Source organism: Athene noctua, chromosome 2 (genome assembly GCF_965140245.1).
Source record: "Athene noctua chromosome 2, bAthNoc1.hap1.1, whole genome shotgun sequence".
NCBI classification, from domain to species: Eukaryota; Metazoa; Chordata; class Aves; order Strigiformes; family Strigidae; genus Athene; species Athene noctua.
This window is the reverse complement of record NC_134038.1, coordinates 41,077,209-41,102,639: the sequence shown is the minus strand read 5'-3', so window position 1 is coordinate 41,102,639 and position 25,431 is coordinate 41,077,209. Positions and strand designations below refer to the sequence as shown.

The 25,431-nt window shown below is 36.9% G+C and overlaps 1 protein-coding gene across 1 annotated transcript in view; it reads left to right on the top strand.

Annotated features, from left to right (window-relative positions):
- RAB2A (RAB2A, member RAS oncogene family) overlaps nt 1-24,930 on the top strand; it is a 45,376-nt gene extending 20,446 nt beyond the window's left edge. The window contains exons 5-9 of the mRNA XM_074898922.1: nt 3,977-4,059; nt 5,400-5,492; nt 9,048-9,159; nt 21,198-21,266; nt 23,523-24,930. Of these exons, the coding sequence (XP_074755023.1) occupies nt 3,977-4,059; nt 5,400-5,492; nt 9,048-9,159; nt 21,198-21,266; nt 23,523-23,618 (453 nt within the window). The 3' untranslated portion in view covers nt 23,619-24,930. The remainder of the gene's footprint in view (nt 1-3,976; nt 4,060-5,399; nt 5,493-9,047; nt 9,160-21,197; nt 21,267-23,522) is intronic.
- The last annotated feature ends 501 nt before the right edge of the window (nt 24,931-25,431 follow it).

Sequence of the window (25,431 nt, the reverse complement as noted above, 5' to 3'; positions counted from 1 at the left end):
ACTTTGTCCTTGAAGAAACTTTCTAAATTCTTCAGCATTGAGAATAGAGAGTTCAGTAAAATGAATGGACTGTTCTAGGGAGATGTGCTGTTGTGGATCCTATTTCATTTTCTAACTACTTTCTTGTACTGCATCGTGGCTCTTCTTTTTATTATTTTTTTTCCCTTTAGTTTACCACAGTTAAGGAACTTTCAAGGAACCCTTTTTGATAGCAAAGACTTGCTGGCATATTTTGCAACTGACACCTACATGACGGCACCACACACTTGGAAATGACACAGAGATTTCCTATAGGAATACTAACACTTGGAGTCTTTTCTCAAATGTGCCATACTGTGTCAGTAGTAACACAGTGTCAGTAGTAACACAGTTACATAGCTTAAATGTTCCTGAAAACTCGAGTGCCAGCCCTAAATCTCTGTGTATCTCTACGACCTAAGTTGATTGATAATGCTTCATGTTGTGCTTACATCATTAATTTGAAACTGTGTTTTGGCCTCTATACCGAGTTATATTCAAAGAAGCAAATGGGATATATGTCCATGCAGTTTTACAGTTCAAGCAGGGATGAAGATTTTTGTACTATTCTGAAGGTTTATAACTCCCAGAACTATGATTATATGTCTCTCCTATCAGAAAGTTTGTTTTTGTTAACCAATATGATATGAATTTTAAAAGCTTACAGTCCAGAAAACAGCCAAAAAGAATGTTCCTAGCACTTAAAACATCACTTGTTTATCAGAGGCCCACATTTTTTCATGATTAGTGAGCTACTCGTGTCAGAGATAGCACCTTTTTCTCTTGAGAGGGTGCATGTTCAGGCCTGTTCAGTATGCATTTATTTGGACATGTGGGCAACCTTGTCTGAGCTAGAGCTTGTGTATGTGAAATAGCTATCATGGTCTGTCTGTTACCAAAAAGATCTTTCATTTTCCCCTTTCCACTGCAGTGTAATTCTGAAAGTGGGTATAACTGGGGATTGCGTTGGAGCAAAGGCTTGTGTTGCCTGTACTAGATGTAATACAGCTGTGGGAAATACCCTGTTTAACATTCATTTAGTGGCTACTGCCACTGTTCCACCCACACTGAGCAATGGCACAGGTTGCCCAGAGAGGTTGTGGAGTCTCCATCCTGGGAGATCCTCAAAAGCCATTTTGACATGGACCTGGGCAACCTGCTCTGAGTGGTCCTGCTTGAGCCAGGGGGTTGTAACAGGTGACTTCCAGAGGTCCCTTCCCACCTCAACCATTCTGTGAGTCTATGAAAAAAGCTTTTTAATATGGAAGAGAAAAGAAGTGCTGCATTTTGGGGGAATGTGGAAGGGATGGTAAGAACAATGTTAATTCCACATAAAATGGAATTATGGTATCAAAGATGGAATCTGAAGATACCAAAGATGGTATCTAAGATGGAATCTCTGGTATCAAAGCTGGTTTAAATTTATACTAAGCTTCCATATTGCTATTTCTGTATGTTGCTCCTTGTAGCAAGTAGCTAAACTTGTGTTGGTCCTGCTTTGCAAGACTGATAGAAGTACAGTTGTAACACACTTGTTGGTTTGGGTTTTTTTAAAGTCTATTTTGGCTAATAGCCTATGCTTTTTGTCTTCTTTGAAATAGGTTGTTCCTCAGGTAAAAAAAAAAGGGGTGGAGGCAGATCAAATTGTCAGATGAAAAATGCTTAAAGTAATAATGATACTAGAAAAAGCTGTGTAGTATTTTCTACATGCCTAACCATGCTATACTGACCTTCTAGATCTCTCATTCAAAAAGGTACTGTTAAAATAAACAGTATATTATATAGATATAGAAGTGTTTATTTTTATTTTATGGCTAATATAAATATGTATTATATAAATGTAGATATAGAGTTTCTTTACAGAAACTCAAGTTTTCTTCTGTTTAGAATGAAAGGGAATTCAGTTTGTGTTGTGCTTATATATACCAATAGACAAATTCATTAACCGCTATATAGAAGATTGTATCTTTGGTGAAGAAGGGGTAACATTTTCCTCCCTTTCTCCAGTATTTCCTTCAGGAGTCAATGATGTTTCACTTGCTCATGATGAAATTTAAATAATTAAAAATATTACAGTATTTTCAGGATTTAAATACTGAACTTTAAGTGATTCTTGTAAGAACTCTGTTCTTACATTCTTGTAAGATCTCCTAGAACCTCTGGCAATCTTGGGTTGACCATGATTAATTTACTCAGGGAGATGAACAATTTCAGGTGTCAAGGTGGAATTTATGAAGGTGAAGCAGGCAATCTTAATGTGCTAGACTGTCCACTTAATGTATTATCTTAAGCAATACATGGAATACACTGTTAACAATAACTTGTCTGTTGTCTAGTTAGGAGGGAAATGTTTTATGCATCTACCATGCACTTGAGCTAGTCGCTACACCAAGAAAAAGTTGCAGAGCTTAGTGCAGCTTCTGGGTAAGGAACCAAGAATTGCACTAAAATTTTGATCTTTTGACTGTTCATCAGTGCATTCTAGCAGATTGTCTGTGTTCTGTTACCTTAGTTTACATAAAGATGCACTTGGATTCTCGGCCAAGTGCGTATGCTAGTGTATTCTAATTGTGTTGAAACTATTCAGTATATCGTCTGTCTTTTGTAACTTTTTCCACTGGAATGGTGAAGAGAAAGTGTTTTCTTAAACCAAAGTAAATGATTATTTTTGGAAGATAATGATGCTTTCTGAAGGCTAAACATGTTGAAACTTGTGACACTGTTCTTGTTCAGTGACAGAATCTTAGACCAAGTTCTTGAATTCGAAAAGACCTTATTAAGAAAAGTACAGTAACTGTGAGAAGAGAAATTTCTCTGTATACTGTTTTTTTCTTTTACTCTACACTAAAGGGTAGCTTGTATTTGATAAATATTTCATTCTTTTCATGGTTTTAAATAAGGGTAACTTCCTATGGTTCTGCAGATAACTGTCTTATTGCATATAGGGGTTTTTCAGCATTAATATTAGTATTTCTTAATTGTGTTCTGTGTTATCTTTGAATTATGCTAAAGCCTCTGCTATTAGTAAATACTAGAAGCAAATGTTTCTTCTAAGAACTGTCAGGTGCTAGATAGCACCTCCAAAAAACATGAGCATGGGGAGCTCAAGATCTGCAACTATGAATATGTATTTTTCAGGACTGTGTTCTTTGAGCATGTTCTTTGAAGTGCTGAGGTTTTTACTTTTCTGTGAGAACTATTAAATTTATGTAGGATCTCTGAAGTTTTTCACCAGGGCATATGAAGATGACTCGTGCATCCTGTAGCTGTTTTGACAAGCATTATTTATCAAGTACAGAGGAAATTGATTAACTGTGGAGTGGAATTGTGTAAAATTGAATTCAGAACTCTTTTCTGTTTTTTTCATAATAAAATGATTACTGAAAGAATTCCATCTGAAGACTGTTGAAAGCTGGCTGCAGTTTATGATATAACGGATAAAATCTGCATCCTTGGCCTTCCAACAACCTTTACACCAGCAGATGGTGGGCGTAAAGATGTCATTCATCATTTATTTACAATGGACTTTATTTATTCTAGTGTCAACAGCTGCCCCAGGGAGCGGGTTATTGAATTCAAATGTGAAGCTCTGGGTTATTTGCTTCCTTTCAAATTTGTCTTCAGAGCTTAGTTGCTAGGAGTCCATTCTGTGCTCTAATAATGATTCATGTATTGTGAAGCCATTCAGTAAATTGGGTTGTCAGGGATTGCCAAAAAAGGTTTAGAGGTCTTGTTCCGATTTTTTTTTTTTTAAACAGCACTATGTAATAGTTGCTGTCTTCTCCTTATGTGCCTTCTCTTGCTAAAGACTGTCTCCAGTTGTCCCCTCTCTGATTTCTTCTCCATACTCCTCCTTGTCCCTGTCCTCTCAAAAGTAGAATTCTGTGATTCTAAGTTCGTGGGTTTCAGCATCAAAAATTAAAACTGATATGAAATAATGAAATTTTGTCTTCCGCAGGCAGGGCAGGAGTCTTTCCGTTCCATTACAAGGTCATACTACAGAGGGGCAGCAGGGGCTTTACTAGTGTATGACATTACAAGGTGAGAATACTGTGGAGGTATAACTGGATTAAAATTATCTGTCTTTGCAGAATTGTGCTATGGTATATAGCAGTGTTAAAATGTTTAATTTAGATTGGCTTTTTGAATTGATATTTGTAATCTGGCATTTTGCCAACTTAAGTGCTCAAAATCAAGATACAGCCTATGTAACCTATGTACTTCCAATTTTCTCTGTATAGTGGTTGAGAAAAAGTATACATAAAGTTTCATTCTTCCTGAGACAAAACATATGTATAAACTATTTGACTGTGAACTTCTGGATTATCTTTATTGAGAAAGACTTTAAAATATTTCATTAATACCTTTCTAGTGTTTTTATTACTGAAAGCCGATTTTTTTACTGAAGTGTCATTCTGCAAAGGAGTGAAATAGTAAAACATCAAAGCCTGGTTACATAAAAATACCAGGAAACTTCTACCATTGCTGTGTTTATGAGATTGGGAAAACAGAGGTCTTGACATGATTTTTGTAGCAGTCATTCAGAAGTGACTGAGGTTTTCCTGCTGTATTGAATAAAGTCTCTATACAACTTATCTGCAAAACTGTGGGTACTGTGGCTGGTTTATAAAAATGTTCAGGCTCTAAAACCCTATTAGGGTTTGTGGCGCTCTGTGTGGATCTTGGGTCTTGTTGCTGAATTAAGCAACAACTTTTACTAGAGATTTCCTAGACGTTTTTCCTTTTGTTCCCATTTATTTTTAAATATCAGGAAGCAACGTATTCTTTCCGTTAGATTTCCAGCAAATGAATCTTTGATTCATAAATAGATGTTTTTTCTTTTGTGAAATCTTAAACATGCTTCACAAGTATGTGATTTAATATTTAGTGTGCACATTCTGTAAAGTCTGTCACATGCCATATTTGTGTATCTTAAAAAGATTCTGCTGCTAAATTCAGTTTATAAACCCACAGAAAATTGTCAACCATTTTCTACCTTCAGTAGAACAAAAATTACTATATGAGTATGTGATTATTTGTACTATTATTTGAATTGATTGAGGCTGTTAGGGACTTCTAAAATTCCATTCAGCAGATTTTATATGTATATAAAATTACAGATTCTTACAGCTTTAAGAATCCTCTTTACTGTTTGTAGCAAACATGTTTTCAATTACTTTTTAGGCAGAGTTCATTAATGTTCCTGTTTACTAAAATTTTGTTTGCCTATTCTCCCTCTCCACAAAGGGATTACTAGCTTTTATCCCTGGAGCATGTGTACTAATAAGTGAGTTGGTTACTCAAGTAGAGAAGCTGACTAACAGAAGGGAAAGAGATTTCTTGAAATACTGCTTTTAATTTTTATTCTCTTCTGTACTTAGGAGGGACACTTTCAACCACTTGACAACTTGGTTAGAAGATGCTCGTCAGCATTCCAATTCCAACATGGTTATAATGCTTATTGGAAATAAAAGGTAACTAGTTACGATTTTTGTAAGTGGTGAAGATTTATGACTTATCTGTATTTCAGCTTTTTTGTTTTCTTATTTGTAGGGAGTATTTTAACTTTAAATTACTTCCAGTCACTGGAGGTAGTTCTTTATTGAATCTAAAACCTTTCCTTTTCTGATTAAACTAATACAATGTGCAGCACATGTGGATCAATTACCTTATGTTCTGAGTACCTTTTTTAGAAATTTTCTTTTAAAAGGGTTGACTATGAAGTCATGGATTATATGAATTATTTTTCTTGTTACCTTCTTTTTTTTACATCTGGAGTCACCATTTAGAAGCACCTAGATCTCTCTCATAAAGAGAATATGGCTCCTAATTTTAGGTGTTCTAAAATGCTTTGGGTTTTGGTTATGAATCACAACAGAGGAAATTCTATTTTTAAAAAAGAAGCCTGTACTACTGGATTCACTTCGAACTTTTTACATTTGAGAAAAATTTTTGTACCTCAGAGATTGAGATGTTTTAGAATTCTAAGCCTGTTTTGTATTCTGTATATCTTAGCTGGGATTGGGGGTAGAGAATGTTTTTTCACCATTTCCTGCTAAATTCAGACTGCTCTTAGACACTGGGTGATGAAAATGCAACTGAAAGTGTTGGAAGTGTGTTACCCAATTTGTAAACAATTATGTACTTGGTCTTTTGATCAGCTGGACTGTCCAAAGTTCTAAAATGGTTCCCTATTGATGCTGAGACTTTAGTCTGTATTAAAGGTCTTTATAAAAACGCATCAGTGAATACATTAAGTTTTATATGTAATTTTTCTAGTTCTTGATGCAGTGAACTGTAGCATCATGTTAAGATTTTTTTTTTTCTGGATGTAGGATTTTTCCAAATATCAAAAGCATCATCTCAGAATTTAATAACCCATTAGTTATGGACCTTTACCTAATTGACCCTAACTTGACTCTGTGCCTCCACAATTCTTGAAGGTAAAGATGCCAGTTGAAATAATGGTGTGTATGCTTGTCCCTTAAAATTTAATGAGCAGATAGATAAATTCTTAAATATTACTGAGAAACAGTACTCTGGCTTTGCTACTCTGGGCTGTTCATTTCTTCTTTTATTCTTCTTTCCCCTTGTTCCTTCTGTTGTCTTCCCTCTGCCCCTCACCCTCTACCTGCCCCTGAAAAACTGTTAAACTTGTGAAGCTTGTCCATGTTTTTATACATAATCTGGAAAATGACTCAACTATGCTCTTTTTAATTGAGGAATGTGATAAACATAGTCTTCACAAATTAATATAAAAATATAATGTTTTATTAAATGAAGCTTTGGTAAGCCTGTAATGTCCCTGACCAACTGTTTTTATGCTTATGTGAGTAAAAATATGGCACTGAGAGAAACAGTAGAGCCTACTGTTTACTTGAGATAAGTATTACATAAGTTTGCATACTTAGTTGACATCTGTAACCATTCCTGATCATTCTTAGCTATTGAACTAAATTTGTATGTCTTGCATTTGGCTGATGCAGACTATACCACATGATTGTATGTTATAATATGCTACTTGCAGCTAGCTTAGTATTCCCAGTTACAACTAGGTTTTATACAAAGAAGAAATAGACTTAAATGATGTATTTGAAGTAACAGATTAAGGTGCTACATGAAGTAAAAATTCTGTAAGAAACTTTTGAAAGGGGACTATTTTCAAGCCTCAAAGAACAGGATGGGAAAAAAACCTTCAATTATATTACATTATCCTGAAAGTGTGTTACAGGAGCTCTTATGGTAGGGTATACTAGTAGAGATGGATGGAAAGAAGAATGTGTATACTAGCATAATGTTTTTGAAGGAATAAATTTTGTTCTTATGAGTCCCAAAAGTGCACTTGATATACATTTGTAGTACTGACTTATTGATGGATTTGAAGAATGTTGTGAATTTAATCTGAAATACAATATCTGTTTTTAAAAAACATTGAAAATACTAGTGTTAAAACATGACAAATACTGTACTTAATCTTTCCAGAAAAAAACATAGCTATATTGATCTAGTAGGACCAAATGCTTCGAATTATTGGAATGGAGAGAGGAAGACAACAGTGGTTAGTAGAAGCAGTTAAAGCTCTTTAAGAATATGTTTTGATATGAGTAGTGAGTTTTGACTGTTATCACTGCAGTTTTCAGTGCAGCTGCACTGCTTCAATTCAAAAGAGTTGTTTATTTCTGTTCTATCATGGAGATAACACTCTAGTGATTCAAGGTTTCAGCAAATTAAGACATTGCTCAAGTTCAAAAATACAATGTCGGATAGCTACTTCAGGGACGTGAGAGTGAACTACTTGTTAAGATATCTTGAGCCTGAGGCTGAGATACTGGGAAAGCTTACATGTAACGAACATCAGCTTTAAAATTGAGAAGACACTTCTTGCATCCTTATTGTCAAATGCTTTATGTTTAAACGATGTGTTGAATTGTCCTGATTATATAACTCATCTGAGCTAGCATGTAGTTATAAAAATAACAAAAGCCTGCTTTGCTGCAAAATAGATGCCACAGTGAGTATCATTGATTTTTTTTAATACATGTATAATTACAAGGATGGCAGCACTGAAGCCCAGTATACTTTTTACTGCTATTCTAGCTACAAATTAAGCTTCTGTATTCACACACTGTTTAGTTTTAAAATGTGTCTGGAGGTATTTTTACATGCACAACTTAAATGAAACTTTAAAATATATGTTATTATTTATGTGTAAATGTAGCATTATTATTGCTCAAGAGGTAATGCATTTACAAAGAAGGACAAACTCTGTACACCTTTTTCCTAAAGAAGCTTTAAAAAGTAAGAGTAGATACTTAAGTGTCTACATGACTTAGAGAAGCAGATTTGTCTTTAGCTGTCCAGTCCAAGAGTTTTTTCCTATTCTTTTCTCTAATATTTAACTTTAACTGCTTGGAAAACAAGAAACTGTAAAATAGTCACTTCATATTTTTCTGTTCTTAGAGGGCCAGGCCTGAAGTTTCAAAACCTAAATGCTAGCTTGTTTGGAGAGAACAGCTAATGTAGTTCAAAATAACTTATTTTTGCTTTTAAGTCTTTTTATCAGAACAGAAATTGACTGTATGAAGTTTTGTTACTGAATACAAATAATTAAAAATAACTTTATTTTTAAAGTTTGTAACATTAAGAAATAATTTATAAAATTCCCTTATCAGTTCAGCTTTACAGTGTGAATTGGTAGATAACATTATAGTAGAAAAGAATGATATTTACCTAAAATGACAACGTCTATAGTTAGCATTCAAGGAATAACTAGATAAATGCACATGCCTCCTGTTGAAAGCCTTTAAGTCTTTAAGATCTGTGTCAGCTAGGATTGATAGCTCAAGCAAGTGTGGTGTCTGTGGCTGCTCCATATACTGTAAGTGCAAAGCTTACAATGATTCTACTTTATTCATATGTACATAAGTTCTAATGGGGGCTCTTGACCTCTCAGCATGTCTCTGAGGAATAATATATATATATATAGACAGGTTAGACCATGCAACTAACTTTTTTTTTTTCCATCTTAGTGATTTAGAATCTAGACGAGAAGTCAAGAAAGAAGAAGGTGAAGCATTTGCACGAGAGCATGGGCTTATCTTTATGGAGACATCTGCCAAAACTGCTTCCAATGTAGAGGAGGTAACTTTGCTGAATGCTGGTGTTTTAGTAAAACAGTTATTTTGAATTGCACTTTGATATTTGTACAAATACTATTCCTCTAGGTTTTAGATTCTTTAACTTGAATTATAGAACGGTTTCTGTTGGAAGGGGCCTTAAAGATCATCTAGTTCCAATCCCCCTGCCATGGGCAGGGACACCTTCCACTAGACCAGGTTGCTCAAAGCCCCATCCAGCCTGGCCTTGAACACTTCCAGGGATGCCCCATCCACAGCCTCTCTGGGCAACTTGTTCCAATGTCTCACCACCCTCACAGTGAAGAATTTCTTCCTTATATCTAATCTCAATCTAACCTCTTTTAGTTTTAAACCATTACTTCTAGTCCTATGACTACACTTCCTGATCAAGAGTCCCTCCCATCCTTCCTGTGGGCCCCCTGTAAGTACTGGAAGCCACTATAAGGTCTTCCTTCTCCAGGTCTTTGTAAGGTCTTTATAGTCTTCTCTTCTCCAGGCTGAACAACCCCAACTCTTTCAGCCTGTCCTCGTAGGGGAGGTGCTCCAGCCTCCCGATCATCTTCAGCCCTCCTGGACCTCTCAAGCAGGTCCATGTCTGTCTTACGCTGGGGGCCCCAGAGCTGAACACAGTACTGCAGGTGGGGTCTCATGAGAGTGGAGTAGAGGGGAAGAATCACCTCCCTCGACCTGCTTGCCACCCTTGGTGCAGCCCAGGATGTGGTTGGCTTTCTGGGCTGTGAACAAACATGGCTGGATCATAGTCAGTTTTTCATCCACTGCTATTCCAAGTCCTACTCTGCAGGGCTGCTCTTTATTGAGCACTCTTTATATTATGGGAAACGCAATGTCTACGTTGTATCTGATTGTATAGCACTAATTATATTGTTGAGACTTTAGTAATTAATATGCTTGTTTAGCTTTTTAAATACTTGTTCAGAGAAAGGGGTACATCTGTCTGCCCTGAAATCTAAAAAGACTAGAATAGATTTGCTAGTCTGAAGCAAGCCAAGCTATTGGTGTCCTTGGCAGATGTCAATCTGTTCTAAAGACCTCTAATATTTCACAGGCTTTTCAGAGCAGTCTGTTTCACTGCTGTGGTATTTGTGGTGTTGTCATCTTTCCCCTCTGCTACCTAGCAGGAATCTTCTTTGCTGCAATTCATGCACACAGTTTCTGTCCTCTACAGAACTGCTGAAGTGGTCATGATCTTGGTTGTTATAGTCTACTGTGTATTTGAATATGTTGTTCAGTCTTTGCTGTTTTAAAGAACTTATGGTTTTTTTAAGTTTTGCTTATATTCTTTTTATTTGCTTACATTCATATTTCTGGACATATGTGAGTTTTTACATATCTCACCTTGATTTACTGCATGCCTTTCTTAAAGGGTTGTTGTGGTGGGTTGACCTCAGCTGGCAACTAAGTGACCATCCAGCTGTTTACTCACTCCCCCTGTCCAGCAAGATGGGGGAAAGAACCAGAAGAGCCAAAGTGAGGAAAAACTCATGGGTTGAGATAGAGTTTAATAAATGAAGGAAAGAGGTGGGAGGGAAGAATAATGGAATGACAGTTACTCAGCTTCCCACAGATTGATTCCCAGCCAGTATCTGAGCAAGAGATACTCTGGAAAAACTACCCTTAGGCCAGTTCTGGTCAGCTGTCCTGGTTGTGTACGCATGTGTGAGTGTGTCCCCTGCTGCCCCACCAGATTTTGTCTAGCCTAAGCCTAATCACTGCAGGGAGCAGAGTAAGAAACAGAAAACCTTGACACTCTGTAAGCACTGCTCAGCAGTAGCTAAAACATTGGTGTGTTATCAACACTGTTTTAGTCGCAAATCCAAAACGCAGCACCCTACAGGCTGCTGTAGAAAAAGCTAACTCCATCCTAGCCAGACACAGTGCAGTGGTGGATAAAGAGCTCTAGCTGAGATGTTAGTGCTATGTAAAGCAGAAAGGTTGCTTCACATGTCTTTCAGGCCCATACTCAGTTCATTTGTTCCCACTGACCTTTTTTATAATAGCATGGCATAGTTCAGCTGCTCATACTAGGTAATCTGCCCATACTATTTTCCAAAACTGTCCTAAGTGCAAAATGGTGGCCAACTGATGAGGTATTCTTTTAGTGGTAAAGCTTTCTAGTTCTGAAATATTTAGTGTTTTTTGAAAACTTATAGTAGAATAACAAGCAGCTCTCACTGGCTTCACTGTGGTTTGTTACTACCTGATTCTACTACTAGCACCTCTCTTCATGTCAAAAAATACATGCTAGCGAATGAGTTGTCCAGTACCTAATGCATCTCTGATCATCAGGAGGAAAATGAGCACTAATTTATTTGTCAGAAAAGTTCAAATAGAATCCTCTCCTCCTGATGATACGAGTGAGTGATTATATGCATGTACTAATTTTCTAATTCTGTTAGAAAATCTTTAGGGTATAATCCTTTTTAGTGACGATCAAATGCACTCCTTAAACGGTATTCTTAGTCAACACTAAAACAGGTGATGTGGTCTGGAATAGCTACAGCTGAAGGAGCAAAATCTTAGTATTTGGGCCAGTAAAAACAAGTGAGGAGAAATAGCAGGCACACAGTAGGTGAAAGAAATTTTGTGGACAAAAAAGACTATTTTCATTTTAATGCTGATTCTGGGTTGTTCAGTATCAAAGAATAGAAGGGAATGAGGAAAGAAATCATACAGAATGGGCAACATTTGAGGAAAGAACAGGAATTATGCAAAATGGAGGAACATTAGCAAACTTGACTTCAGGACTGGAAAAGAATGGTGGTTTCGTGACTGAGTATATAGAAACTAAACAGGAAGAACAACATTTGAGGTAATTCAACTAAAATTAGATTAAATTTTAAGCAGAAGAAATCTGTGGCCCTGTGTCTATAAATGTTATCTTGTGTGGTGGCAATGGAGAACACTTTCACTGGCCTCTTTGGGAAGCTAAGGGCTGAGAAATTAATACTGTTGAATTTTTACATTGATGGAAATACACTGGATATAAAAAGCTGGATGTTGCAAGTCTCTGAATTTGCATCTAGATTATTATATCGGATGTTTTCAAATGCATTTGTGTCAAAAGTATTGAAGCAGACACTTCTATTATTAGGTTTCAGATAAATTGTCTGAATATTTCTTATGCATTTAATTTGAGTCTTGGAATGCTCTTCTTTTCCAAAAGTACTAAGCTATGGGGTTTGGGGGAGAAGGAATATCCCCTTAATTACTCGGCAGCATTTTCATCCATGCTGATAAATCACTGATGACTATATTGCATCATGCATGGGTTATGTAGTTAACCATTACAGTGCCAGAATACTGTAGAAATCTGTAAAGTCAAACATGTCTGTATAAGATACAGCATCAGCAGTGTGAAGGAGCAGGGGATTTTACTTGAGAGAAGGATATAGCCGCAGAGCAAAATGGTAGATGTAGATTCTGACTAGCTAGCAGCAAAGACATGCAAACAAAAGTTTACATGAATACAGCTTCAGAAATACTTAAGAATTACGTGCCCATATTAGGTCTCTACTCTGTATTTAACAAAGTCTTATCGAATGATAAAATTAATGTTTAATTTTTAATTCAGTTATCAGCCTCCTGTCCTTCTTACACATTTGTAGGAAATATTTCTCATAAAGGGGCCTTTGGAGAAAGACGCTATTACTGAAAGGCACGTGCATATGTGCATATGGAAGTGCATAGATATAACAGGCTAGAACATTCCCAGATAACAACTGGTGTCTTGTTTCCTCTTTCCCTTCCCAAAAGAGGGATTTTACCATACTGAGATCATGTAGTTGCCTAATAAAGCCTTGGCCTGATGCATTTGTGCTTGTGTTGTGTAGCTTAGTGGTTGCTATACAAAACAAAGTAGTAATGGAAGTGTTTTTCTGCATAGGGTATTGAACGAAGTAGTGTTAAGTGGGATTACCCAGGAAAGTGGCAACAAAGAAGCTACACAGTATCCAGTAATAGGGCTTAAACTACTCTTCCATCTATTTAGGAAAAATAGTTAGATCTAAATTTGAGGTATCTGTCCAAAGTAGAATTAGGAAGAATATCCATTTTTCCTGGCCAGACATGTTTTGCAGTTTAAATGGGGGGGGCGGTTCTCACTACACAGATGGTTTTCAAACTTTGCTTTTTGATTCTGAGGCAAAAGTTGTCGTGGCAAAAGAATCAAGACCATGAAGGGTTTAGAAATAATAATTTTGGATTGTTCAGAGAAGCCCTTTCTCAAATAGCTTGAATTTTGTAATTCTCTGTAGCCTACCTCAGTATGTGGAAGCAGTCTATCTCCTAAACATACATGGCTGCTTGAAATACTAGTCACCAGAACTTTATGTTAACAAAAATGCTTTTAATGCATGTTTTCAGAGTAGAAAATGGGGTAAACATCTTTAGTTCTTTAGGATGGCTGCTTGTATCAGTGATTTCTGAAGTGGTAAGGGAGCTACCTTAGAAGATTTTTAGAATTGCCTAGGAAATTCTTCATGGGAAAAGAAAATTTCAGAAGTGTTTTGAATTAAATGACTGCTTTGTAAAAAACCAAGGTTGAATCGGTCAATTTTTTTTCTGAGCTGTTCACACTGCATTGTCAAGTGGTTTTAGTTTATAGCAGATGGATTAATTCTTATATATCTTTTGGTTGACATCAGTTACTCACCACTGTACAGTTTGCATCCTACAGGTGTAAAGAAACTATAGCAAGTGCTTTTTACCTATTTTAATTATTCTTGAGACATTGTTAGCTCTACAGGTTACTGTGTTCTTCTCAGTCTCACACAGTTAGTGGATTATCTAACCACGTTCCACATTTTCTGAACAGCTACTTGGGTAGGGGCATTGCCTTGTATACTACCAGGTTTGTTCTGCTACCTCAGGAAGCTTTGGCTGCTTTACCACATAAGCATTTCTACAGCATCTGGTTCAAGATCTGGCATGCCTTTCTTAATATTGTCTCTAGTCTCATGTCCAGACTAACACCTGGCCCTGCAGCAACAGGGCTAGTAACTGTGTGGCTCTTGTATGCTGAATATCAAATTCTTGACACTGGGGAATTCAGGAGGGGCAGTGTGGCAGTACAAACTGGTGGTGCTACATAAGTTAACACACAAATCGGCATTGTAAAGCACAAGCAGAGAGCCATAGAAGTCTTCTGGTGCTAGTCATAGCTATTCAGTATAAAGACTACTTACATTTCATGCAAATGTAATACTGAAACACAGCAGCACATGGGTGTGTCTCTTCTGTGTTGTACCAGAAACGTTTAAGCGCCCAGAGAAGACTTTGCATCTCTAGTTGAAAATACATGTTTATCTGTGTCAAGTGATAAGACAAGCCTCTAGACTTTGTTTTGGTCAGTTTGACATTGTTTCTGACCCAACTTTATCTTACCTTGCATCATAAATGGCTGTTGTAGATGTTTGTAAGCTAATAGTGGAGTCTTTAGCAAGTTTTTTTTTATATATAAACAAATTGGCTCTTGTTGTTAGTGTTATTTAAGCTGTTTCCTTTGATTAAACCTGATTTCCACCACTGTGTAATGCTTCAGTCAGTCTGTAGCTGTAGCAGCTACATTGACCTGTTCATTGCTTGGATCTTAAGACAGTTTGTTCACTGTGTTCTTCAGGATTACATCTCGTAACCTGCATCTTGGATAGAAGTGTTTAGCAGTGGGGAATATCCTGTTAGCTATTTATCTTGTGCGAGGCAATTAGGGGATGTTTATACCCTGTTTGCACAATAGGTAGTTGGTAGTTGGGAGCAGGAAGTAGATGTAGGCTCTTCCTTCATAGTTTCTGTGGGGGCTTCTGAGAATTCATTGTGGTCACAGAGTTAAATCATTGTGTTTGATATGGAATGGGATTGGGTGAGAAGAGTTTGAGTCATTGGGAGGATAGAAGGATTACTGGGGTGGAGGTTAAGCACAGGGTTATAATTTGACTGCAGTGGAAGGCCAGTTGCACTATTCTGTTCAGCGGTATCACCTGCATGAACCCAGGGTGACCATGCAGTCTCCTGCTATGCAGAGTCCTTATCTTTGTGTCCTTGGAATGTCACTTGTTTGAATCCACTTACATGCACTGATTCTCAAGAAGTTAAGATACCTACTGTATTTGGGAAGCAGCAATAATTGTGCATTCTTCTTGCACTTCAGACTGCTACTTTCAATAATGATTGATGTGATCAATCTTAAGCAAAAGAGTATTCTGGATACTGGTCAAACCAGTGCTAGATACCATCACTGTTCAGAAGCCGATCTCACTTAAGTTGTACTAGTGTAGCACTGACTCGTAGCGTGGGAGTTGGTTTTAGTAAGTTGTTTCACATATGGAGGGGATTATATAGCCCTGTGCCAAGCTTTCATCTTAAGACTATTGTCTGTGTTATTCCAAGTTGTCCGCACATAAATAGAATGCAATAATGGATTCATTATTTAGGATTAAATCTGAATAGACTAGCGGTTTTGACTGAGCAATGGAGTACTTCTGCTACATGTAACTGGATGGTCATTCAATGGTTTTGTTTCAGCTGTAACTTAATTTTCTCTTCAGGCAGCTTCTTTCAAACTTTTGCTTAAATGCATAATGAATATTCAAAACCCTTGTAGTTTCAACAGTGGTACTACTCAGTCATGGATAAGGGAAGGAAGATAGCCTTTGTAATATTCTGAAGGGTAAAAATGAAAATACCTCGGAAGGATGAGATTTTTAGCGGGTTCTAAATTTGAACTGATTTTTAAAGTGTTTTTTTATATCCCCTCAACACCCTCCATAAACACAACAAATTGCTGGTAAGTTGTTTAACCTGGTGATATAGTTAGCAGGGATTTAGTTAGTAAAGCTTGAAAGTCCTGGGATATTAGTAGTTTTCATGGTAAGGTAAAGTGACACACAAGATGTAATCTGACTAGAACTTGCAAAAGAACAGGATTTCTAGTTCATCAGAGTCCCTTAAAAAACCAACCAACAAAACCAACAGGTAGGTTTATCTTAACTTGTATAAAAACCAGTATTCCTTCAAGTCCCTTGAAATCAAGTTCTGTGGCCTTTCAGCTGTGTCAAGTTGGCGCTTTAGCTGGTTTCTCCCATGAGAAGGAGAGGTGAAGCTCGTGTCAGTTCAGCTGTGGGATAGAGAAGCGGCAGGACACTTCGCTCTGGTGAGGATTCACAGCTTTTACCTCCTTGTGGCAAACCCTTGGGACTGTGCCCCAGTGTGCAGTAAGGAATGGTGGCTCTGCCATGGTTCTTGGGGCTTCTGGGCATCCCAAGGGATTATCAGAATAAAAAGTATCACTTAATTGAGGGTTTCAGGCTTTATAGTAAAGCATTAAAAGTATGATTTGGCTGCCTGCCTGAGCTGTAGGTTCTGCTGGAGAGATGGATTCTTAGTTCTGGTGGTTTTATCTTCTTTTTTCCTCAAGTGCTTTGTCCTTTGTAACTGTTAAGCAGCCACTGCAGGACTTGTTGAGACACTTTGAGCTCTAGTACTGTGCATATTCCTGTTAAGTTTGTCAGAAAGATTGTGCTTCAGTGGGTACGTATAAACAAATAGCTGTCAAGTTCTATTTTGTGCCTATGCACCTTTACTTCAAAAAGTTAGGATGCTTTTGGGATGTAGGTTCATTATATAGCACCTTCCTATCGCTTGATAATTAACTCCTCTGTAGCCCCTTTAGTGGCCTAGCCTTCTTCCTGAAGGATCATTTAGCTGTAAAAAGTATTGTCTTACTGTGCATAAAGCAGCTGCTCAGAGCTTTGGGATCTAGCACTATTAGGTGTCCATCCAGCACCGCTTATATGCTGGGATGGAGAATGCTCTAGGGGTAAATTCATTTGTGGTCCATGTTGTTACTGTTTCCAAATCCATTCTTTAATAAACAAGTAATCTTGTATCTTACTGCTAAAAGGTAAGAGGAAATCGGGAAGGAGGAGGAAATTCTAGGTGTTGGCTGACCACAGAGATGAGGGTCATGCTTTAGAATTTGTGAGATACTTAACCGTTAGTAGTAAGAAAGCATCCAGAAATAATGACTAACGAATTTGTATTTCAGAGCACTGAATTTAACTTTTATATTGCCACCAGAGGGCAGCATGTTACACAAGCTGGCAGTGGAGAACCTGATTATTCTGATTTTAAGCAAAGATGAACTTGTAAAATCTGAATTCTGAAAAGTATCACTGATTCATTTACAAGTTTTTTCTGTTATGTTCATCTTGTAGCTAAGTCCTCAAATACTTGTCATGGCATTAGCTTTCTGAGAAAGAAGTGACATTGTTGTCATCTGCCAAGTAAAAACTAAACGTAGCTGTTCTATAACTCGCACTCTGTTTATTATTACTTCTGCATACAGCTTCCAAAAGACAGAAGCGTCAGGAACTTACTCCCTTCTTATGTTTTTTTTTACCAGTTATAGAATTCATTCTTCCTGGTTATGTCTGAAGGGTAGTAAACTTACATTGCTTGTTTACTTTGAATAATAAAATGGATGTTGAAGTTGATTTAATTCTACGTTCAGTGTGTTTAGGATTAATTTATCTTAAATGCAGCATCTGTATTGTTTGGTAGTTGGGGTTTTGTAGTTTGGGTTGTTTAGGGGGTTTTTTGAGGTGAGTACTGTGAGACTTGACTTAGTGATTCCCATGTAGCACTATGATCTAGGAAACTCCTTATACAAGTCATCTAAAGTGATATTATACTGGCATATTGTGACTCAAAAACCTCCATTAGCTTTGCAGTAGGTGCAGATGTGACATAACAGACAGATCACATCTTATAAGACTCACTTTCCCACTTGTACAGAAATGTAATTTTCCTTGGCAGGCTATTACTATTATTTGAGAACCTAGTTATGGTGTGAACACAATTGAAAAACACGTTACATTAAAAGAGCTCACTGAATAACTTGTATACAAGGGGTTTTTTTGATGCTGGGGTACAGATCCATTCAGTAGTCTCATGCATAAAAGCACCAGTAATTTGTGATTTAGAAAGATTAAAACCAAGAGTTAAACATTAAATGTAGATATTTTCCTGAAGTTATGCTGTTTTCTTTCATTTTCCTGAAATGTAGTCTAGAATTTTTATATTTGGAAGTCTAACATACTGTTTTTTCAAAAGTTTCAAGTTTCTCTTTCTTTTCCAAGAAATGGAGGTACTGTGTACTAGGGTCTTGCCATTTTTCAGGTGACTGATTATGAATCCAGATTGGCTTTGGTACTGCCTCTCCAGGGGTGGTGAAAATGAACCTGAACCAGAGCTGATTTGGGGTGGAAGTGCTCAAGTGTCTTTGTGTAGCATTTTAGTAACAGCAGCATAACAGGAATGTACACTGCAACCACAGTAGGCTTGCTAGGCAGCCAGCCAGGTCCGTGTGGGCTTCCTTGTTGAGGTCTTGTGTTGTGTGGAAGTGGCTAAACTGCACCTGGATCCAAGTTGGTGTGTGAAGGGCTACAGCTGTGTTCTTGCAGTCCCCTGCACATGGTCTAACAAATCCAAACTGGATTTGAGGGGAAACCGCTCTGTCTTTCTGCATCCATGGCTCAGTTAATCTGCAAATAGGATAAACTGCCCATAAATAATGGAGAGTTTATAGTACACTGTGTGTTCCAGATAAGAGTTAGAACATACAGTATTAAAAGAGATTTTTAGAAGTCGTCAGTTATACCGAGTTCACCTTCTTATCCTTGTTAAATGGGGCGCTAGCATGCAGTGCCAAAATCTGATATGATATTCTTAAACAGACTGCTGTTTTCAGTGAAGTTCTCAGGCGGTTATTTTAAGTCCACTTACACTTTGAAGCATAAACTCACTTAAAATACATGGATGTAAGAAACAAATGGAAGTCTCAAGGGATGCAAGTCTCTCTTCATGGCTGATTAGTAGTAATTTTTCAGAACCCATACCAACTGAAGAAAACATGAGGTAGACTTATTATGTGCTATATTCTTGTCTAACCATTGTTTTCAAATAGGAATTATTTGTATGTGACCCAGTGCAGTCTGGCATTTTGCCAGGCCGTGCTGTTTTAACACGAATTTGAGGTACGCCAGAATCGCTGATGGAAAGGTGGTAGTCAGATTATGTCTTTTCAAGACAGCCGAAATGATAGAACTGAGATGAATGGAATGTTTGAATTTTTCAGATCAATGGACTGGACTCGGTATGCTTTTTTACACTTCATACAGTACATGTGTAATAACTAGGGGTGTGGGGAGGAATTGGGTGTTGTTAAATCACACTGTTTTCCAGTGCATTTTACTATTTTTTGTGAGGATAGATGCCTTCCTGTGGTGATCTGTTCTTGAGTGTAGCATCCAAAAGGTAACTGTATACTCAGTTGTGTTAGAGTTTGTAGTCTGTTAGAATTCTCGTTTTGTTGGTCTAACTTTTATAATCTAATGTAATTCTCATTAAATTAATTCTAAGAGCCTAGGCGTGCTTAGCGAACATCTAGAATTGTTAGAAGTGCCAGTTGTTAAGTGCTTGTTTACATGAAGTTATCATAACACATTTTTAAGACTTCAAGTTCTGTTTAATGTCCCACTGAACTAGAAGTAAGCAAGTATCCTCACAGATTCCAGCTGTGTGAATTTCCGGCATTTTTGACTTATACCTTTCAGTAGGCTCATGTATGAGGCCATTACAATAATTAGTGTGTTATCAGAAACCAAGATAAGTTCAAATTTTTTTCTTACATTGAAAACTTCAATTTCTGAGGAATTTGATTCAATTTGTTGTTGGCCGAAAGCCAATTTTTCTCCTCAACTCTAACGCGTGTTTGAAAAACGAACTCACTTCCTAAGTGCCTTGTGAATCTGCAATGATTAATTCTTCTCATTATTTTGCTGCAAATTCTCATGACCCTCTGTGATGATTCGATCACCCACTTAGAGTTTATGCATATTCATATCTTTCCACTCCTGCTGCAGTCGTTCAAGTCTCCTTCACTGGCTGTGGTGTGCGCTTGGTGCAGTAATTGAGCTGCAGTAGATTGATTACTCTGGGGAGCTGTAAGGCCTTTAAAGGTGAAAACATATCAGTCCTGTTAATTAGGAAACAAAGCTCTGGTGGCAAGTTCAGCAGTCAAATGCTTCCAGTGTAGAAATGAGGAAAGGTATGATTTGTTCCTTTCCATGAACCCTGTTTTACTTTTTTATAGTTGAATTAGATCTGTATTTGCTCTATTAGGCTTGTGCAGAAGATAGCATATCTTGTATGATTTTATGGTGTTGGTATTTTAACACAAAAAAACCCTGTATGTTTCATATTGATTGTAATTATTAGCTGCTGTTAATCACCTCTTAAATTATACATTATTTTAAGCATTACTTGACCTATAAAGTTAAATGAGAGACAAAGAATCGAATCATTGATTGTAAACTTTAACCAAAAACATTTATATTGTTCACTTTTTTAGACATGAATGTCAGTCTTTTCTCTGAATTCAAACAATAGATTTTCAGAAATCATAGTAAAACCTGGGGCCTCTCCTTTCTACTGTTAAGATGTCTGTTGCCTATCGTGTGCAAGATTAATTAAAGAGAATACATTCTTAAAATTAGGTGAATATTAAATGATAGCATAAGGTTTCATCCAGCAGACAGCATCCTTACATCATCATTGTAAGTACCCTGTGGTTTTATGTTGCTAAGCACTCTAATCTAGAGTGGCCTATTACAAAGATATTAAGGGTAGGGGAAACCATCTGCCACACAATCTATCCATAAGGGTCAGAAATAAATAATTTAAAAGTAATTTATATATCTTAAAAACCACTTTTTCCCTGTAATTACTGGACAACAGATTGTAGAATACAGATGTTATGAAAACACCACTGTTTTTGTAAACAGCGTGTGATCCATTGCTACTTCAGGGTAGGTTATAGGATGCTGTTGTCATACCTGTTCCTGCTGAGGTCAGGAAGAAGTCTTGCTGAAACAACTGCATGTGAGATAGGATTCCAATTAGTGCATTTTACACCAAAGGGTATCGCATTCATTATGTTTGTGGTTTTTTTCCCCTCTATTTTAGGCGTTTATTAACACTGCAAAAGAGATCTACGAGAAAATCCAGGAAGGAGTTTTTGACATTAATAACGAGGTAACTTTTAGTACTCTGAATGCTTTTTGTTTGTTTTTAAATGTACAAAACTCATCTTCCCTAGAAGACCGGGCAGTAAAATATTTGTCTGTTCCATTTGGATGTAGAATTGTCTGCCATTGTGATAAAAATGGATTAAAATAAGTGACCCTATCCATCCATGAAGCATCACAAAATAATATAAATCCCCAAAAGAGGAGAAAATCCACTTTCATCCACTTCTCCATATGGTGTCATCTGTTTTCAAAGATAATTTTCCACTATGTAAATGGGGGACCATGTTGATATGCCAGATGCACTCCATGAGCTGTCCAGTGTAGGGGAGGGATTGCTTTGAGAGTTACATAAAAGACTTTTGAAATGTTCCTGGTTTAGGTGGCTGGATTCTGTAGGGAATAAAAGATTAGCCATTTTGCCTATGCACATTACTGAAATTACAGATTATCAGGGCCTGTCTCTTTGCTTGTTTGGGGTGGGGGTGGGGAGGTGGAGCAGGGAGCACTTTTGTAATGAAAGAGCACAGAAAGACCTATAATGCCTCTCTTGAATTTTGAAATGGTTGTGCTGTTGAAAATATTGAGCAGAGAGGTTCATGGCCATAGAAAAAGCAGTTTCAAATTCAGTGGTAGTAAATAGAAATACTAGGATCATATAGAAATGTTATGATTGTGTAAGCTCTCTGTTAATCTTCTCACATAAGTCACACCGCATGAAGTTTAAATTTGACAGTGTGGTCAGTCCTTTCTGATGCCCAAGTTTCTTTTATCCTACATGTCCCTATGTCACTGCGGTGCTTAGTGAAACCACATGTGAAAATCTGCGCCACCACTCACTCTGTTCAGTATCTGTTTTGTGAATAGGTGCATTCTCTGTCTGGGACTGACTGACGCTTCTCTTAAGCATGATAGTCCTTGCAGAATTGTTCAGAGAGTAGCAAGGGAATTGGCAGGACTCAGTTCTAAAGGGCTTCACATCTTTCTGCTTAATATATTTCAATATGAGAAAATTTAGACTATTAAAAATACTGCCCTTACAACTTTAGAGAGGCAATAATGAGAAACTTCAGTAGTTTGCAAAGTATTTGCATTAGGAAACTTGTAGCTAAATACAACTTGCATAGTAATCCTTCAAAGACACTGACTGGAAAGTGTGTGTGTATATGGTGTTTTGGTGAAACACTCTTTAAATTCAGTTTAGTGATGGAAAATTTTCAATTTTCTTTAAGATATTTCCTAAGGAAAAAGCACTCAGTAGTGCAATATAAATTGGATGGTAATCAGAGTGTCTGAAAAAGCATGCTCATTGTATCTGTCGAGTTTCATATAGTAGCTTGACTGCTTTAGTGTGCCTTATGGAGCTTTGATTGCAATATGCTGTCAAGAGCCAACAGTCCGTGCTATTTATTTGGCTTTATGCCAAGTCTGGCTCCTTGATTCCTCAAGAAGTTGCTATCAGCCCAGAGGGGGCAAAACCAATGAGCCATAGGGCATGCTTTTTATTAAAGAGGAGTCAAAGAGCGAAAAGAAACCACATCAGCTGCTGTCAATACTGAGCTAGTGCCAGAAACCCCAAGGCTACCACTGTTGCAGAACAACTGCCAAGCACTATAAATCTGAGATTTACTGTGACGCAAAGTTTCCTTAAGAGCTTAATTTCTGAAGCTACTGTATTACTTTTCTCAAAGTGCTGTATTTTTAGGTAAAATCCACTTGAGGGAGTGAGGGTTAAGATATAAGTGTGATTTTGATGAATGAAAGAGCTACGCTGTGTGTGGGTTCTTGGCAAGTAGCCACGTCTTTCGGGATCATAGAAATTATTGATGACACAGAACACTCGTATGCCCTTAGCCTCTACAGCTGATTCAACACAGAAAGAAATGCTGTCTAGAGAGGAAAAGTTTTATATTAAACTATTAAACTAGTGGAGATTTTGGTGAGAAGGGAGAGGTTTTATGTTCCTAGCAAATGCTATGTATTTTTAAAGCCTTATGCTAAGTAGTAGTCAAATACAACTCTTGCTCTGTGTTTTGTGTTAGGAGTTTAATGTACAAAGTTCAACATAGAGATAAAATTTAAATGAGAAGAAAAGCATCTTCATTTATATTTAATCACCAAGGACATATTGCTAAAAAATGTTATCAATTTTGCTATATTTATTTCATACATTAGCAGAACATTCTATGTGATCTTCTAAAAAATATTTTTAAGTATATTAGTGTTCTAAAATAATTATACTGTGTATTAAACTTCATTTCAGGCAAATGGCATAAAAATTGGCCCTCAACATGCTGCTACTAATGCAACACTTGCAGGCAATCAGGGAGGACAACAAGCTGGAGGAGGCTGCTGTTGAGCCTGTTTTTACTTTCTAGCTGCCTGGATGGGGCCTACTAACTTGTTTGTTCACCCTTCCCTCCCTCCCCCCTGCCCCGCTCGCCTCCACTTCAATTCAACTGAGACATGAAACTTGTAAGTTGGTTTCCTGTTGCAGAAGACTTTATCCTTCAAATTCTTGTATAACTTTGAATAAATGGTTAATGTTCACTTAAAGACAGATTTTGGAGATTGTATTCATATCTATTTACGTTTGATTTCTAGGTCAATTGATGTGATTATTTTTGTTAAATGTTGTCTTGTGCCCTTGACTACGAACTGAATTGTATTAAACACTACAAAGTCATCTGAGTATTTTAATCAGTTTGTGTAGTTAGGTTTCCCAGCTCCTGCGGTTACCTAATGTTTAATATTGTAGAGCTGTCCTCAAGTTTTTTGTCAATTTTCAAGGCTATAAAGAGAAGCAGAAGGACTCTTTTAATTCTGTATTTATCACTTTCTGTATATATAGTTTAATAACCTGCTTGGGTGTACTTGCCAAGCTAGAATTCTTTAATGCATTTGCATAAATTCTATACTACTTAGAGCTTGAAAACTACAGAAGCATTAATAGAAATTGCTTGGACGCTAAATTTTAAGCCTTTTTGACATTGTTAGCATGTTCATCCTCCCCTGTCATTATCCTGAAGTCCAAGAGAAATGCTTAATGTATATTACTAGAGGCTACATACGTGCTATCTATTTTAATGCCAAATGTTTGCTGTTTGTCCACAATTTCCACAGCACCTCTTCAGAAATGGATTAGCTGTTTGCCTTAACGAATACTATAGGTAAAAACAGAGTACGAATGAAAAGTAGAGGAGGAGTTGATAAATTTAAAATGGCACATTATAAAAACTTCAATCTTTTCTTAATGTTCTTTTCTGTTTTACCACTTGATTTCTAGGTATATTTTTCATGCAAGGACAGTTTTTCAACCTAAATGTACAGTGGTTGTGTAAAGTTTTCTTTTAGTGACAACTTGTAATCCTAAATATATGGTAAGCATCTTGTCTATTGTGAAGAGGGTGTGAAAATAAAATCTGCCAGTTTGGAAATCTTGATGAAAAACAAAACTAGAGATGCTTTGGTACTTATTATGTGGTGGCTGGGGGAGGGGAGATGTTTTGCCTCAAATGAAGGGGTTGCAACAGTGCAAACCAAAATCCTGTGTTTAAGTGTTTTTGTTAAAGTATACAGAATATTTATGACATTTTTCCTACAAATGAGGAAACAACTGAGTTTCCATCTCATGCTATTTAAATAAATTTCAGATAAAAGGGTGACACTAATGCTATGCCATGCTTCATGTATCTTTAAAAAAAAAAAAAAAACCCAAAACCAAACAAAAAACCCAAAACAAACCACCAAACAGGGAAAGGCAGGAAATAACTGCAAAACTTTTGTCTTACTGGACCAATACTGACTGCAACACAGCACTGGGGGATGTGGATCCTCACGTCATCCATTCTTATTGTCAGAACTTTAACATCAAAAGTGAATAAACTTTAGCCTGACAGGTGTAACATAGCAGTGGTTCTGAGATTAAATAAAGTTTAAAAAAATGTGTGGAACCTTTTGTTTGTATTTGGGGGAAGGGACAACCAATAAGGATTTATGTTAGCTGCCAACTTGAACTGTTTTTACACATTTAGGAGCATTATAAGCAATGCAATATAAAGTCTTAAGAGGCTATGCCATTTACATACTTTCAGTTGTTAACTGTTTATTATATGAAGTTTGCACTTACAACACACACTTAGTTTCGGTTGAAGCTTGAAAATTCTGTTGCG